Source organism: Poeciliopsis prolifica, unplaced genomic scaffold (genome assembly GCF_027474105.1).
Source record: "Poeciliopsis prolifica strain line A6 unplaced genomic scaffold, Auburn_PproV2 SCAFFOLD004, whole genome shotgun sequence".
In the NCBI taxonomy this organism is placed as follows: domain Eukaryota; kingdom Metazoa; phylum Chordata; class Actinopteri; order Cyprinodontiformes; family Poeciliidae; genus Poeciliopsis; species Poeciliopsis prolifica.
This window is the reverse complement of record NW_026562379.1, coordinates 2417349-2432799: the sequence shown is the minus strand read 5'-3', so window position 1 is coordinate 2432799 and position 15451 is coordinate 2417349. Positions and strand designations below refer to the sequence as shown.

Genomic DNA, 15451 nt, shown 5'->3' with positions numbered 1-15451 from the left:
TACGCCAAAAAAGAAGCGCAAACGTAGAAAGAGCGCTGCTTTGAGAATGCAGATTTGACTTCCGGTGCAGTACTGCCCCCCACTGTCTAGGAGTTCATATTACACAGGCTTGAAGGAGATTAGATTACAGTTTAACCAGACAAAAGAACAAAACAGAGGATAAACTATAATTAGTAGGACTCTGTACACAGACGTACAATCTTATTAAAGCAATCAAAAGAGTTATACTTTTGTTACGACAAAAAACGTTTTAATTTAACTCTTTTTTAATTATTGTTTTTGTCCACTGAGTTCATTTCTATGAGCCCATTTTAGTTAACTTTTATATGTTAATCTATATCTAAAACAAACGTATTGGTTCATCTATAAAACATTTATCAAACTGCAGGAAGAAGCACTGGTTTGCAGGATCTTTTACATTAGCTTTTTAATTCGGTATATTATATATTTAATAACTTGGTGTTTTATTCTTCTTCCTTTAAAAAAATCTATTTACAATTTCTTACTTCTTTCACGTTGTTATTATTCTGACGCAGCACAAGAAACATTTGCAGAGCTGCAAGAGTGACAACAAAGGTCAATGTGCCACCAGGAATGAGGAAATCATTAATACATATCTCTTTACATTTTTCTTTCAACTTGGTAGATATTACAACAACAACAAAATCCTCTATGGTGTTCTTAATCAAAATGTTTTCTTGCATACATTTACTGATGAAATCCTCATAATCCAGTATAAATATTTTTTTCTTCTACAATATTCTATAAAACAATTACGTTTGCGTGTTGGAGCTCTTATTCTGAAAAGTGGAGGCGGAAACGGAGCTGTTCTGACCTCAATGTGGGTTTTATTGCCCAGAGCTGCTTTTTCTTCTGGAAGTTTGTGATTGTGTTTATTAACCGCGATGTTGAGAAGTGAGGACGTGCGGGAGAACGTGAAGGTACTTTAATGTTTGTTGTGGATCAGACGCCGAGCGGTTTTGTCCTCATTCCATTTCCATTTCATTTCCATTCCAACACTTTTTCCAAATGTTTTTTGGACGTTACATAATCGCTGCTTATTGCCGTTTGATTCTTACTACAGTAGAGGGTTTGCTTTCTTTGAAAGTTTTGCTTTGTGAATCTGCACATTTAATACGGCATGTACAGACATTTTTTTATGGTGCATAAAACTGTCCTAAATTTAATTGCACAATTTTTACATTCATTTTACTAATGTCATTTATCTTGTTGTGATCATTGGAAGCAAAATTAAATCAAACACTAAATAAACCTGCTTATCGGCAACTTTAACTCGGTTTTAAATGAATTTGCATACAAAAAAAATGCAACCAAGAGGATGTTTAGAATAATTTGTGTATTAAAATTGTGTGCCTATTCAGAAGTACTATGGCTGTCGCCTGGAGTCTTCCTGCGACTTGCAAACCAGTGCTTCTTCCTGCACTTTGAACTGTGGCAACCTGCCAAGGAGCTTAACAGAGGCCCTAAGTCTGATTCACCCTGAAGTCATCAAAAGGTACTCCTGCTTAAATCCAAGTCATGATGACAGTGCATTTTCATTGGAACATTCTGTATCAGGATAAGCCTTGAGCTTTACTATATAAACGAGAAATCCCAAAGAACGTGCAAGTGTAATTGCAGCAACAGGCAGTTCAACAAAGTGCTGACTCAGGTGGGCCGAATACAAATGCACAGCAGACTTTTCAGATTTGTCATTTGTGTGAAATGTTTGAAAGCTACTCCCTTAACTCCACTTCACATTTATGCATTACTGGTCTCTCACAAAAAAAAAAAAATCCCAATAAAATACAATGATATTTGTAACTTTGAAGGGAACACGTGGAAAAGATCAAGGGGCATAAATAAGGCACTCTAATTCGATCGCTGATGCGCTTTCCCAGATTCTTCGGATGCGGCCTTCCGTTTCCAGCGAAGCTTGAGGGCTGCAGAGTTCTGGACCTCGGTAGTGGATCGGGACGAGATTGTTTTGCTTTCAGCAAGCTTGTTGGGCCGAGTGGACACGTGACGGGCATCGACATGACAGAGCAGCTGGTGAGATGCACTCATCTGAGCCCGTCGCACCTCCTCCCGGTGTTTTTTCTGCAGCTGATTCGGCCATGTTTCTGTAGATCACAGCATCCCGCCAGTTTGTGGAGTATCATCAGAAGAAGTTCTGCTACGACGAGCCCAATGTCTCATTTATCCAGGGATATATGGAAAAGCTCTGCGAAGCAGGGATACAGAGAGACTCAATGGATGTTCTGATGTAGGTTAAGAGTTTAGCTTTGATCCTTTTAGACGATCAAAGCGATTTGATTGATAACGGAGGATAATCTCTTTTTTTTCCCAGCTCCAACTGTGTGATCTGCCTCTGTCCTGATAAAAGAGCAGTGCTGCAACAAGCCTACGATGTTCTGAAGGTGAGTTTAAAAAGTTACTGCATTCATGTGTGCAGCTTGACTCTGCTTTATATTTCTAACTCTTCTTCCTTTTTAACAGGTCGGAGGGGAGCTGTACTTCAGTGACATGTACGCCAGCAGTGTCGTTCCAGACCACATGAAGCAGGATCCAGTTCTGTGGGGTAAATTTAGTTATAACACTTAAGAGGAACCAAAGTGAATCGTCGCATGCAAAACTCCACTGGTGAGAATCACACTCATCGGCTGTTCCAGGTGAGGGAATGGGCGGCTCTCTGTTCTGGAAAGATCTCATCTCGCTGGCCCACAGCGTGGGCTTCAGCATGCCACGTCTGGTGTCAGCAAGCCACATCGAGGTCCACAACGTCCAACTCAAGGAAAAAGCAGGTAGTAACAGGAAACTTTGGGCAGCACCGAAACTCCTTCTAAGCTCTTCGTTTCTCAGGTGACATCAAGTATGCCTCGGGAACCTACCGGCTCTTTAAGTTGACGCAGCAACCAGGGAGGTCAGGCGCCGCTGTGATCTACAAGGGAACCATTCCCGACTTTCCAGATCAGCTGGACTTTGATTCCTTGCACTCTTTCAAGGTGAGGAAGTCAGAAAAAAAAACGAGCTGTCTTATCGATATTTACTCTAACATTTATTAACAGGATGTTAATTAGTCTCATAATAACAACGGTTGGTTTGTTTTGTCTTTTTCTGCGCAGAAAGATGTAGAAGTGGAGGTAGATGCAGAGATGACAGCAATTATCCAGGCTTCCAGATTCTCTTCGGATTTTACAGTCAGGATGTTGGATGAGCATAAGTCTGATTGTGAGCCAACACCACAGGTAACTCAGAGTATGACTTTGTTTTGGTTAAATGCTGTAAATCTATCATTCTAGGTCCACAGTGCATCAAGAAAATATGTTTTAGACTTTGTTGTCTAAATGTATAATATCATTCTTACTATCCATTTTATGACCTAACAGCATTGTGGTGGAATTTTAGCCCACAGCTTAAAGATAAACCATCATCGTTGTCGGGCCGTATTTAAAAAATTGTATTCTGTATTCATAAAAGGTGTTTTATGATTTTAAACATAATGTGACAAAAAAAAGCAGAAATATTATCCCATAAGCTGAATAATAATGTGTCCAGTTATTGATGATCTTTTTCAGTACTGTCACCTCAACCCATTCCTGCTGGCTGACCGACGGGGGTCCTCGATGAAGCAGTGCTCCAAAATGTCCAGATAAAACAAACGGGCAGCTGCAACCTGCTGAGGAGAAAACGCTACACGCGTTTAATTTCATTTGAACAATGTTAAATTCTTGAAATTTTATTTGTGCTAATAAGTACTAATATCTGTGAAGGAATGAATGAAGTTTGCTAACTGGCTACATTAATATATTGCATAGATGGGGAAAACTAAAATAAATAACATTTAGAAATTGTAACAGATTTTGTAACAGTGAGTGATCAGAGTGATACTGTGAAGAGAAAATCAGGTCTGACAGCTATCAAAAAAAATAAAGTTGCACTGCATTTAGATCTCAGTTGTAGTTCACATCAAAGCATGTGGGCGTGGCTTAGTGTAAAACTTTGACTATTCTCCATGAAACATCAAGATTAAATAACTTCCAAATGCAAGATCACAGCTGCATCATCACACTTCCTCTGTCTTTCTAGAGAACAGTCCTGAACACATTTCCATGGTGACTTCATGACATCACCTTAGCCCCGCCCACTTTTAACAGGCAGTCACATGTTTTTTCTGCTGTATATTTTACTGTTATTCTATAATTTATATGGGTTTCATCATGTGAATACTGACTAAAAACGATAACGTGATGAACTCTGTGAATGCTGGCTGCTGACCGAACCGCATTGGGGTGTAGAAATGACGAACTGCAGTCCTTCGCCATGTGCATACGATCAGCTCTAAATGACACAAGGATCATCCGACAGGCGCCAAACTGGACATGTATGACCTTTGTTGACCTCTAAAGAGCCCAACAGCATTGAAATGTAATTTGACTCCACTGTGCCTCCTAGGCCCCCTAGGTTAATACACCAGCTATATCTCCTCACTAAATCCACCAATCTGCACCACATTTTTTGTGCGTCGTCAAGGAGCGCTGCCGAACGCATCAATGCGTACTGGATAAAGCGCTAGAAGTCTGATGTCGAATGATTGTTTTCTCTATTATTTCCACTGCACCTGCGAGACCTGGATCTGGGAAAACTAGAGGAAAATTAACGAGCCAAGCGAAGTTACCCCTCTAGTTTTTAACGGGAGCAACATCCATCTGTGGGTACACCCAATGACAACATCCAAACTGTGAATCTAACTGAGGTTCCTGACAATCAACCGGCAGAAAATGTTGAAGGAGAGAATTCAACTGAAATTCAGAATTTGTCCCACTCTTCTGGAAAGACAGAAAGACAAGCAAAGTGTCCATGTCTTGCCAAATTTAAGCAGTTAGAACTGGAACATATTGAAGTACAGAAATACTTAATAAAACAGCTGGATGAGATGTTTGATATAAATCAGAAACAAAATGCTAAAATGAGACAGCAGAAAGATCTAATTAGGAAAATATACTCAGAAAGAAGACACAGGAAGAATTCAATGGTTTCTGTTCAAACTCAGACATATTCACAAGACCACTTAAAGCAGAAAAGAGTCAATTATGAATCTGCTTCAGTGCAAATGGACATGGACATGCAGGAATCCAGCTATCCAATAAAGCCAGTCCGTCAAACAACATCAACGCAAACTGAGATAAACGTGCTGGAAAACAGATGTCAATTCAAACCAGCTTATTCAACAATTTCAACACAAACTGAGTTCTTTTTATTGCTAAGAAAAGAACCCTCTGAAACACAATGGAATGGGCATCAAGATCGGCAGAACAAGCGATTTGAGAGACCAACAATTAAGAACAAGAAAGAGTCAACAATCAAAGCTTCCTCTGAAATGGAAAACCTCAGAAATGAGAAGGCTTCTGGAGCAAACAGTGAACGACAAGAAGTTTCAGTACCAGAAGAAATTGGGGATCAGAAAGCCACCATCATAAATGAGATTAGCGAAAATGAAACAGTCATCGGTAAACTTCAGCAGGCGCTCAAAGAAGAAACGGTCTCCACAAAACAACAACATGGGGACCATCAAGACGGGAAAAAGCAATCGAAGAAATCGAGATACAAGATCAGAAGGGCAGCAATGAAAGCTGCCTCTACATTGGAAAACCTCCACAATGGTAACATTTCTGGAGAACTCACTGAACATGAAGACGTTTCCAAACTAGAAACAGTCGGGGGGTTAGACAGCTATCATCAAAAAGTACATTTGTATGATTGAGACAGAGATTGCTAAAGTACACCAGATCACTGACCAAGAAACTGTCTCCACAGCACAACCAAACGGAGACCAGCAACATGAGAAAAAAACATCTAAAAAATGTAAACATAAGAGCAAAAGAAAGTTGAGAGTTGCCTCTGAATCGAAAGCTGTCACTAATGAAGACATTTCTGGAGGAAATAGTGAACAAGGAGTTTCTCTATCAGAAACAATCGGGGATCAAACAGCCACCGTAACACCTGAGATCCACACAAATGAAAAGGTCATCTGTAAACCACAGCAGGAGATTGACGAAGAAATGGTCTCCAAAACAAAACGGGCACAAGCAAGATCAGAAAAAAAACATCAAAAAGATCGAAACGTAAGATCAAGAGGAAGGCAGCCAGGAAAGCTGCCTCTGAATCTGAAAATCTCAATAATGATGCAGTTTCTGCAGAAAACCCTGAAGTAAAAAAAGTTTCTATACCAGAAACTGCTGGCAATCAGGTACCATCATAGTTGAGATTCATAAAAATGAAACGGTGATTGGTGAAGTACAACAAAATGGAGCTCAGGAAGATAAGAAAAGGCTGTCGAAATCTAAACACAAGAAAATGAGAAAGAAGGCAAGAAAAACTGTACTGGCAACCACTGTAAGTCCGATTGAGACAGATCAAAACTTGGATGAAAACACTAAGATACCTAAAACTGATTTCGAAACTATACCAGACAGACTGCAGTTGAGCAAATAGAGACAAAACCTGGCAAAGTCTCAGAAGTCGTAACAGGGAAGCTTCTTGTAGTTTCCACAGAAAGGGAAAGTGATCTCATGGAAATCCAAACAACACCTGAGGAATCAGAAATTCAAGCAGCTGAGGAGTCACCAGAGCAGAAGAATGGCTCTGAACAGAAAGAGAGACCCATGAAAAAGGTTTTTTTGTGGAAGCGCCTCAAAAAGGTTTTATCTCTACCACGTCTGTGCCGGTTCAAAGACAGATGTAGAGTCCATCCAGCGTAGACATCAATTTTGTCTCCAATATATTCAATTTAAAGGGGGGTGGGGCCACGTGTGTGTTGGGTGATTGGCGGTAATTGAAAAAAGAGCTACTGTTTTTATTAATTGGACATTTGAAGATTAAAAAGCCAGGACTGCATGGTGGGAAGTGTCTCTCCATGTAAGTGTGGGTTCACTTCGGGTGCTCCGACTTCCCACACATTCAACAAATATCTACATATCCATCAATCTGTCTTTATACATATATAAATAACTCTCGAACAAATATATATATATATATATGTTCGATATATATATATATATCCGAGAAATGACCAGAGGAGAAAATAGATTTGGTATCAGGTACTTTTTTATTAGAAGCAGAAAAATGTCACAACATTCATTTTGTTTTCAGTGAACGTCCTGACCTTAAGGAGCAGAGGAGGACCTTATGTAAATGCCAGCTGGGAAGTCAGTGAAGATTTGAATCATTTATATTTTAGGCTACATTTGATTAAAATGATCACCATAGTGAGAGAGAGATGCATATCTATTTTTGATTTTTAAAAGTAGAAAATGACCAGCACCAAAGAAACTGAACAACATTATCAGATAGAGAAAAAGAATAACAGTATGTATTTTTTCAGAATCACACTTTAAGCACCCTAAAGAGCCTCTGATGCATCCTGATAAACTGAAACCAGTTTAATTGCACTTGATTAGTCAAACAAAGCATATCACACAGTGAAGATGTCAAACACCACACAGACTATTTAACAGTGAGACACAGACTGTTACTATCCTATTAACCTCATTTTGCTAAAGTGCACCTCAGAGCGCCACAGAAAGTCCTTTCTGCCTGTTACCATCAGGCTTTACCATGTCCAAGTCCTTGCAATTTGATTCAAACTTTTTCTGCGCTCATTGGGGATCAATAAAGTATATTCTATTCTATGGTGATTACAGGGAAATTAAATCATTCACTCTACAGCATGGCTTCGTAAGAAAAGAACAACAATTTGATTAGTTTACCGCCACGCCTGTGGCTTTAAATGGACAGATCAATGTAGGCACTGTAGAGAAATACAGACAAAATGGAGATGGAGACAACATCATCGATTGCTCCTGATGACAACCAGTTACATCCCCAGCCAGCTCAGGTCTTCAGATCTGCAGACATCAGCAAGATGGTTATTACACAGAACATTAGTGTCAACATCAATTTCACTTTTATACAGACTTTAAGCCATTTAAACATGTCAAAAATAGTCTGTTGTTTCCCTTAAGATTGAACAACTTCCCAAATAAATTTAACCTGTCTTCTTCTCTTTTAAAGTTAAATATTTCCTTTGTTTTCTCAAAAAACTACAGCTTAGGCGAGTGGTGTCCAAACAAATTATCTAGTCAAAAATACCTGCTTTGATGCTTTAGTTGTCATTACTTCACACATGACTATTCAAGAGTCTCTGCTAACTGTTCCATTACTGATTCAGTCAGAAACTATTTCGTCTGAATATTTGAATAGGTATTTAAAAAAAGTTGGCGTTGCTCCTAATTTTTCTCATGTAAAATTCTATCTTTGCAAGGAGATATTTTATTTCAAAACTTTCAACATATTTATTTACTGCGTGGCGTGCGCTCTAGTTTGTATGGATGCAAACTGTGACTCACTGAGCCTGAGTCTTTGTTATGGCTCTGCCTTGATCCAGCAGGTCTGCAACACGAGACACGGCAGGCTCGAACGCCATGCTGGCCGCAGCAACCACCACCTCGTCCCTGTCAGATACACAAACAGGAGAAACGTCAACCAGGATCAGAGCAGATTTATCCCCAACTGCACAAAGAGTCACTCCACCACTGCTCACTTTATGTATAAGGCCACAAATTTCTGTTCTTCCAGTTTTCCTTTAATTATGATTTCTGTGTAGCCCTCACCATAACCTGAAAAGAACAAATAAGAGTGAAATGGAGATTAAATTCATCTTATTGTGGACTAAAAAAGGTTAGTTCACTTTTTTTAGGCTTGAAAAGGTGAACTATTTAACAAATACTCCACCTGCGTATCTGATGCTCTTCCCAGCCAGTGCAGACCAGAAAAAGGGAACTGACTCAATTGTTGTTGGTTTATTCAGCATGTTCAGAGCTGCAACTCTTCCTGGTGGTAGAAACAAAACTAAGAGTTCATGACAAAGTAAAAACATGTGCAGTAAAAACATAGCTTAAAAAGATGAAGGAAAGGTAAATATTTTGTACATATGAAAGCGTTTAACCGTGAGCGTGGGACATCTGCCAGTGACCGATATTGACCCGCTGGTCCCCACGAATGGTCAGAGGGAAGGAGGCGACGTCTCCAGCACTGAAGACATCTGCTACATTGGTCCTCATGAACTAGGAGAATAGATGAAGCAGATAATGACTCCAGTGTGTCACCTTCACTACAGTCAAACGATCTCTGAAGATCAAAAATAAAACCTGAACTGCTTTCATGTCAAGTAAAATTATTACTGGGTGCTGTCAACTAAGAGCGAGCCTTCTGCACCATAATTTGACCTGTTGCATAGAAAATCAACATTTGACTCTCCTGCAAAACCCATTTTTTTCACTTTTCCCCACATTTATAATGTTTTTGTTCATGTAAGTGATGCCTTGGTTAGTTTGTCTGTTTGGCTTAACCATTGAACCATTTTAACTGCGTCACGATTGCATCACAAAGACAAATTTAGCTCAACAACTTTAGGTGCCAGCTGAATCACGCAAGGGTTCTTCTATCGATATCTCTTTCTTTGGAACTAGATTTAGGAAAGTTTCTGGTTTTTTTAGTGTTTGATTTTTTTTTTAAATCTATTTTTCCATCACAAAGATCTCAGTTTGCCCGATGCTCTCCTGTATTTTTAATGTTACCTTGTCAACAATAACTGCTTTTCTTGAATCCACTGCCACATTACTTCCTGTTAGAAAGTCTGAATTGGGAATTGCACCTGGAACATAAAATGAAAGAGATTGATTAAATTTATTGCCCTTCCTTTTTAAATACATTCATGTATTATCACAAGGTTATGCAATAAAATAAAAAAATAATTACCAATTCCTGCAACTACCACATCAGCTTCCAAGACAGTACCATCAGCCAGCATCACCTCCTTCACCTAAAAAAGGCATACAATACATTTCAGAGGTTATGCAAGAATTTAGAAGGGGACTTTCTGTTTTTACTGAGTTATTACATTCTTTACTAAAGAAATGAAGGTAGGGGTGAAGTGATACATAAAAATTATATATATGCTCTGTATATATGTTGGTTTTAAAGTCAGACTTCTGTACATTTTTGCAAAATAACAATCGTAGAAATAGAAAAAAAGACATGCGTCTGTTTTTCAGTAGTGATCAAACAACTAGTGATTAAACTACTATGATAGTTAGATTTTATCAGAATTTCACAAAGTAGTCAGTGGAGCCTTAGTTACCAGGTTTACCTGAATGCATCATAAAAAGGGTAATTAAATTACCCTTTTAATAGTTAAACTTATTCTGCACTAGTGATGATTAAATTCTGTTCGTCATAGTTCAAAGTTGGTCATTAAGTATTTCTGTACTACATTTCTTATCACTGTTGAAAAGTCCTGAATGAATGCCCCCAAATAAAAAGAATTTATTTCAAAGTTTTTACAAATCTTTGTTATGGGAACCAATACGTGGAAAAAAGAAAAACAACATATATATATGTTATATATATGAGGTTATTAGATCTGGGAAACAATAAAAACTGAGTTACCTTTCCAGTCTCCCCTCTGATCTCTGTCACTTTGTTGTTCATGAAGAACTTCACTTTTTTTCCCTCCAACATCTTACAGTAAGAAAACAACAAAGAAAAATCAAGCTGATGAGATAAATAAAAAAGTTTAAAAAATAAAGAAAAAAGAAAGCATTTAGCAATTAAAATTAGTTTTCAGCTCCTCTTCACCTGCATGGTCATCTTGCCAATCTCGGGCCCCAGAGACTTCTGGAAAGGATACTTGGTGGGACCCACTAGAGCCACGCTGGCAGCTTTGTCCGACAGGTAGGAAGCTACCTCCATGCCTGTTTTACACATAAAAACAATCCAGGCATCTGCACATTTACTGTGGAGGACACCTGCTTACATATGAGAAAAGCTATCATCATAACTGAATAAACTAGTGGTTAAAGTCTCAATAATAACCTATGAAGGAAGCTCCAATTACAACAGCTCTCTTGCCGAGAGATGATGCGTGAATCTCTTTGGCGTCTGCATAACTCTGCAGCAGATGTACCCCCTTCAAATCTGATCCAGGACACTGGAGAGGGCACGCTCTGCAGACATTAAAAATACTCTAATTCATGTTCATTTTCCGATTTTTGTTTTTGAGAGCACCAAGAATTTGCTTTCAGGATGCCGAGACTCACCTGCAGCCTGTTGAGATGAGGAGCTGATCATAACGCTGCGAGGTGCCGTTGCTCAGCTGCACTACTTTATCGGCCGAGTTCACAGAGATCACCTGCAACACGGGGCGAGTGAAAACAGCTCAATCTAACATGCCAGCAAGTCATATGCATTGAAGCTGGTCGGTTCTGGCTCTCACCTCTTTCCCCGTCCACATTTCTATCCCGTGTTGTAGATAGAACTCATGCTGCCGCAGCAGGATGCTGCTGCTCTCCACATTCATAGCCTTGATACAACGAAAACAAATAGAAAATGCTTTTTTTTTTTAAGTGACAGTGACATTAAGTTCAAGGGAGCTTTTGGATGAAGTTTCTCACTTTGCTTAGCTTGGGTTTGTCAAACGGAGGGAGGTTATCTTTGGTAACGATGATGATGCGACCCTCATAGCAGTTCTGACGAAGCGTCTCGGCACACACCAGCGAGGCAGGGCCTGAAATATATCAAATTGGTGCTCGAGATGCGACATGTTCCAAACTTTTAAAACTGTCTGCGTACCGGTTGCTAATTTAGGAACAGTTGACCAAACTTACCTCCTCCCACAAGCAGAATGGTGTGTTTGACATCGGGCTTAACAGTGCACATCTCCTTCATCCTCTTGGTCAACTTCAAAGACTGAGGGCAACAAATTATAAATGATTCAACAGTAAATAAAAGTACATTGTATACATTTGAGGTCACTTATGTGGCTTACCTTTTTGTCAATAGAAACATAAACATTGCCGTCTTGGACCTTCACCTGTCAAATTAACAAACAAGTAATTTGAATGAAAGAGCCAATTCATGTTTTAAAATACCAACACCTGCAAATAGAGCAACTATTTTTAGAGAGTTGGGAAGCAGCATGAACTATCGGTACAGTTCCATGTAGACGGACACTTGAAATTTTCTACTTCTGAGTGAAACATCAAACATGTTTTACTTTAATATTATCTGTATTTTTAATTCTAAAATGCCCCGAACAATTTTTTTACTTTTGTTATTTTCCTATCACACTCAGTTGTTTTAATGGTCAAACTCATTTAATGTCAGTCACAGATAAAATCAAGAAATATGAAAGCAGATTTCAAATGATGCTTTTATTTATCGAGAGAAAAAGTTAATCCAAACCAACTTGCTGTTATGTGAAAGAGAAATGTCTGTTAGAGCTTTTTTTTTTGGTCATTACAAAAAAGCTCTATCAGAGCTTTTTTTATTATTATTATTCAATTTTAATTATTATTATTATTCAATTTTACTAGACATGCCCTGGTCTGATTACTGTTTATAGATTAAACAAAAAAAATGCTTAAATAGAATCTGTCTGACTATACAAAGTAGGCTAAATTATCTTTTTTTTTAAGTCCTGATGTAAAGAAATTCAAGAACAGATGGATGGATTAACTGAAATTCATCTTTCTGAAAATTCTAACAAAGTCATTACTGAGGCTTTTTTTAAAACTGACTTTTACTTAACATATATTTTTTTAAAGGGGACTCAGTTTGCAATTAAATGGTGTTTTAATATTGTTTTACCTTGTATGTTGGCAGACAGTCCAGGCCTGGATAGTCCTCGATGTCTCCTGTTTTCACATTGAAACAGGCTCCATGAATAGGACACCTCACTCTGTCTCCAACCAGCGTTCCTGGGAGGTTAATAATCACAATTTGGTCACATTTGTGTAGATTGAAAATACTAACTGCCAACCTCTGAAATGTAATGTAATAGTCTAAAAATAAACTGATTTACCCATAATAAGCGGGGCATTGTAGTGGGTACACCTGCCTCCAACTGCGCTGTACTGACCCTTCGTACGGACCAACAGCACCTTCTGGTCCTCTACAGTTACCTGCTTCATCCTGCAAAAACACAAAATATGCAAAAAACAAAAAAAAGACAGTTGAGACATGTTTTTGGTCATTGAAATACATAATATGGTCTAAAATCTTTATCCTTCAGTGAATGGCAAGTTGTTACTCACTGTCCATCATGCAGATCAGACTCCTGACAAACCAGTATGGTCAGGTCCTCCTGCCTTTCACTTTGCCCTTGTCCTTGGTTCATGTCCACTCCTTCATGTTCACATGCAAACAAGGCCATTGTTACAGCAGTTGCACATGATTAATAATAGCTCTAGATCTAGAAGAACATCTTTCAAGTCTCATTCTTATGTTTAGTCTACATAGACCTAACATTGGACTCAATTTACTTGATTTATTTGTTGCAAAACATTGTTTTCAACTTGCATTGTTTTTTCAGATTCTTTGGACAGCAATGGCGCATGCCTGGCTTACGATAAATCGTGTAACGTGTTGCATTCAATGTTGTCGGTTAAAAGAGATTCGTGCGTTAACTATTTATTAAATTCATTGTCGCCAGCTGGAGTGGCAAAGTTCTCAGTGCCCCCAGTAGATCCGCCCCTGATGACTCTTATACACACATGCCTGGATGAAACACGCTCAGTCATGCAAATTATTAAGCAAACACTCCTATTGCTGCAGCAGTAGTGATACAGATGATTTATGGAGGACCCTTATACACACTGGTAGGGAACATGCAGCAAAAAAAAAAAAAAAAAAAAAATGCTTGCTTCAATTAGTTCATGCTTACAACTGTTCAGCGGTGTCTACTTTACGTTTTTCAAAAATAACAAAATACGTCACTGCTCATGATGGATTTATTCCACGTTGCACCTGTTATTATGTCTGCTGTCCAGTGTCAACCCTTTAACTCATTTCATTCACCTTGTAGCATCTCAAACTTATTTTAACATAGAGGCGACATGTAGTCATTTGAGAACTACCAAAAACAATTTCTTGGAGCATTTTTAATGATGGATAAGTAACAAATAAAAAGAAAATCTTGAGCAGATGATCAAACCTATAATACTAACAGTAAATCAATGTCAATGCCTGAAATCTGAGCGTCAGCTGCAACTAATATGCTTGACAGCTCAACGTTATTACCAAAGTTATCGTACTGTTTCCCAGCAATTACCAAAATGAGAACTTGCTTACGATATTCCGTTCATAAATTAGGACAAGCACAGTGCCGCAGCCGTCGCAGACATTAACCTGCTTTGGGACCTACCTGGGTTGTTTCACCAGACCGCGGTCAGAATTGAAGTGGCCGCTTCCTGCCCGCCTATATCACCTTTTTCCCAGCCCGCATGACGCTCAGCAGAAACAACCAGCGGGTTCCTCCCGGGCTGCGCTCCATTCACGCGTCGGCGAAAACGGCGTCGCAGGAGACGACGTTGGAACGGCGTCTCCGGAAGTTGTTTCCCCGGCAACGGCTGAGTCGTTGCGATGCCAACAGCGTTAGAATGAGTTACACGCATATTTCAGTTAAAACGTGACTGGTTGGAGATGAACGCTTGGAGAACTCAAACATGAAATGGTTTACGACGTATTTCATATTGAAACCAACTTTCGCCCCATCAAAGAGGACTTCGGTCCTTTTCATGATTTAAGACCAGGAGCGTTTTCGTGTAGCATTTTAAAAACATGCTACACGAACGTTTCTTTTCCAGTGGATGACACTTCTGTTGCGTTATCAATAATCATTTAAAACTGAATGTCAATCTCTTCCAGTAACACCTCCCTCACCGATCTCTTTTCCTACGGTCGTACGAAGGCTTTGATATGGAGCAGACACACTCAGGAAGGAATGAAGCTATTCAACACGCATGCGCTAACACTCTTGCGGCCACATTTCTGACAATATTAAGACAATATGAAACACCTACATATTTAAAATCAGTCATAACTATGCATGAGAGATAATTACTTAATAATTATCTGAGAATAATAATATTATAATAATAAAAATATAATAATAATATTATAGTAATATAATAATAATAATAATAATAATAATAATAATAATAATAATAATATAATAATAAGAAAACTAATAATAATAATAAATATAACACAATACAAGCAGAATGTAAGACACGGACAAGGAAATTATTGCTACTTCAAAAGATGACGTACAAAAATCTAATATAAATGTATATAAAATCAAGTTATAATAATAACCTGTTTGCAATGCTTCGCTTTTCTTGGCCAAAAGGTGTCGCTATATCTCCAAAAACCACAGCTATCATTCACGTCCACTTTATTGAATGAAAAGGGCGCCGAAGGAAGACGCGGTGAAACATCTCCGAGGTTCAGCCTTCAGTCAATCAGTCCAGGCGTAGAATGAATTGTGGCCATAAAACACAGCAGTGTTTGTCCTGGGTGGTTTAGAGTCACCCATAAATGCCTAATTTTT

At 38.7% G+C, this 15451-nt stretch overlaps 2 protein-coding genes across 3 annotated transcripts; one reads left to right on the top strand and one right to left on the bottom strand.

Annotated features, from left to right (window-relative positions):
* The first annotated feature begins 826 nt into the window (after positions 1-826).
* On the top strand, positions 827-4055 carry zgc:153372 (uncharacterized protein LOC767695 homolog). Its single transcript, XM_055028499.1, has 10 exons — positions 827-941; positions 1383-1516; positions 1902-2052; positions 2130-2266; positions 2351-2420; positions 2500-2581; positions 2673-2804; positions 2863-3005; positions 3126-3248; positions 3579-4055. Exons 1-10 carry the CDS (start codon positions 906-908, stop codon positions 3654-3656), a joined length of 1086 nt encoding a protein of 361 aa, XP_054884474.1. The 5' UTR covers positions 827-905; the 3' UTR covers positions 3657-4055.
* A 3034-nt stretch (positions 4056-7089) lies between these two features.
* aifm4 (apoptosis inducing factor mitochondria associated 4) lies at positions 7090-14449 on the bottom strand. Of its 2 annotated transcripts, XM_055028616.1 has the most exons (19): positions 14264-14449; positions 13155-13245; positions 12923-13032; positions 12709-12818; positions 11888-11932; positions 11727-11808; positions 11514-11626; positions 11336-11422; positions 11160-11251; positions 10936-11066; positions 10699-10814; positions 10510-10581; positions 9820-9883; positions 9639-9715; positions 9008-9125; positions 8794-8892; positions 8603-8678; positions 8409-8513; positions 7090-7907 (listed from the first exon to the last, which is right to left on the bottom strand). In XM_055028616.1, the coding sequence occupies exons 2-19, from the start codon at positions 13235-13237 to the stop codon at positions 7877-7879; spliced, it is 1611 nt and encodes a 536-aa protein (XP_054884591.1). In that variant the 5' UTR covers positions 13238-13245; positions 14264-14449; the 3' UTR covers positions 7090-7876. The 2 variants fall into 2 exon arrangements, with proteins under 2 accessions (XP_054884591.1, XP_054884592.1); XM_055028617.1 differs by lacking the exons at positions 7090-7907; positions 8409-8513; positions 8603-8678 and having other exon boundaries at positions 8804-8892; positions 8991-9125.
* Positions 14450-15451: the final 1002 nt, after the last annotated feature.

Bases quoted from the DNA above. Each gene is read 5' to 3' on its own strand.
- zgc:153372 (XM_055028499.1), top strand. From the start codon at position 906: ATGTTGAGAAGTGAGGACGTGCGGGAGAACGTGAAG. The intron at 3,006-3,125 runs GTGAGGAAGTCA...TTTTCTGCGCAG, and splicing joins ATTCCTTGCACTCTTTCAAG to AAAGATGTAGAAGTGGAGGT. The intron at 3,249-3,578 runs GTAACTCAGAGT...GATCTTTTTCAG, and splicing joins ATTGTGAGCCAACACCACAG to TACTGTCACCTCAACCCATT.
- aifm4 (XM_055028616.1), bottom strand. From the start codon at position 13,237: ATGAACCAAGGACAAGGGCAAAGTGAAAGGCAGGAGGACCTGACCATA. The intron at 9,126-9,638 runs GTAACATTAAAA...CTATTCTCCTAG, and splicing joins AAGCAGTTATTGTTGACAAG to TTCATGAGGACCAATGTAGC. The intron at 8,514-8,602 runs GTGAGCAGTGGT...TGTATCTGACAG, and splicing joins TTTGTGGCCTTATACATAAA to GGACGAGGTGGTGGTTGCTG.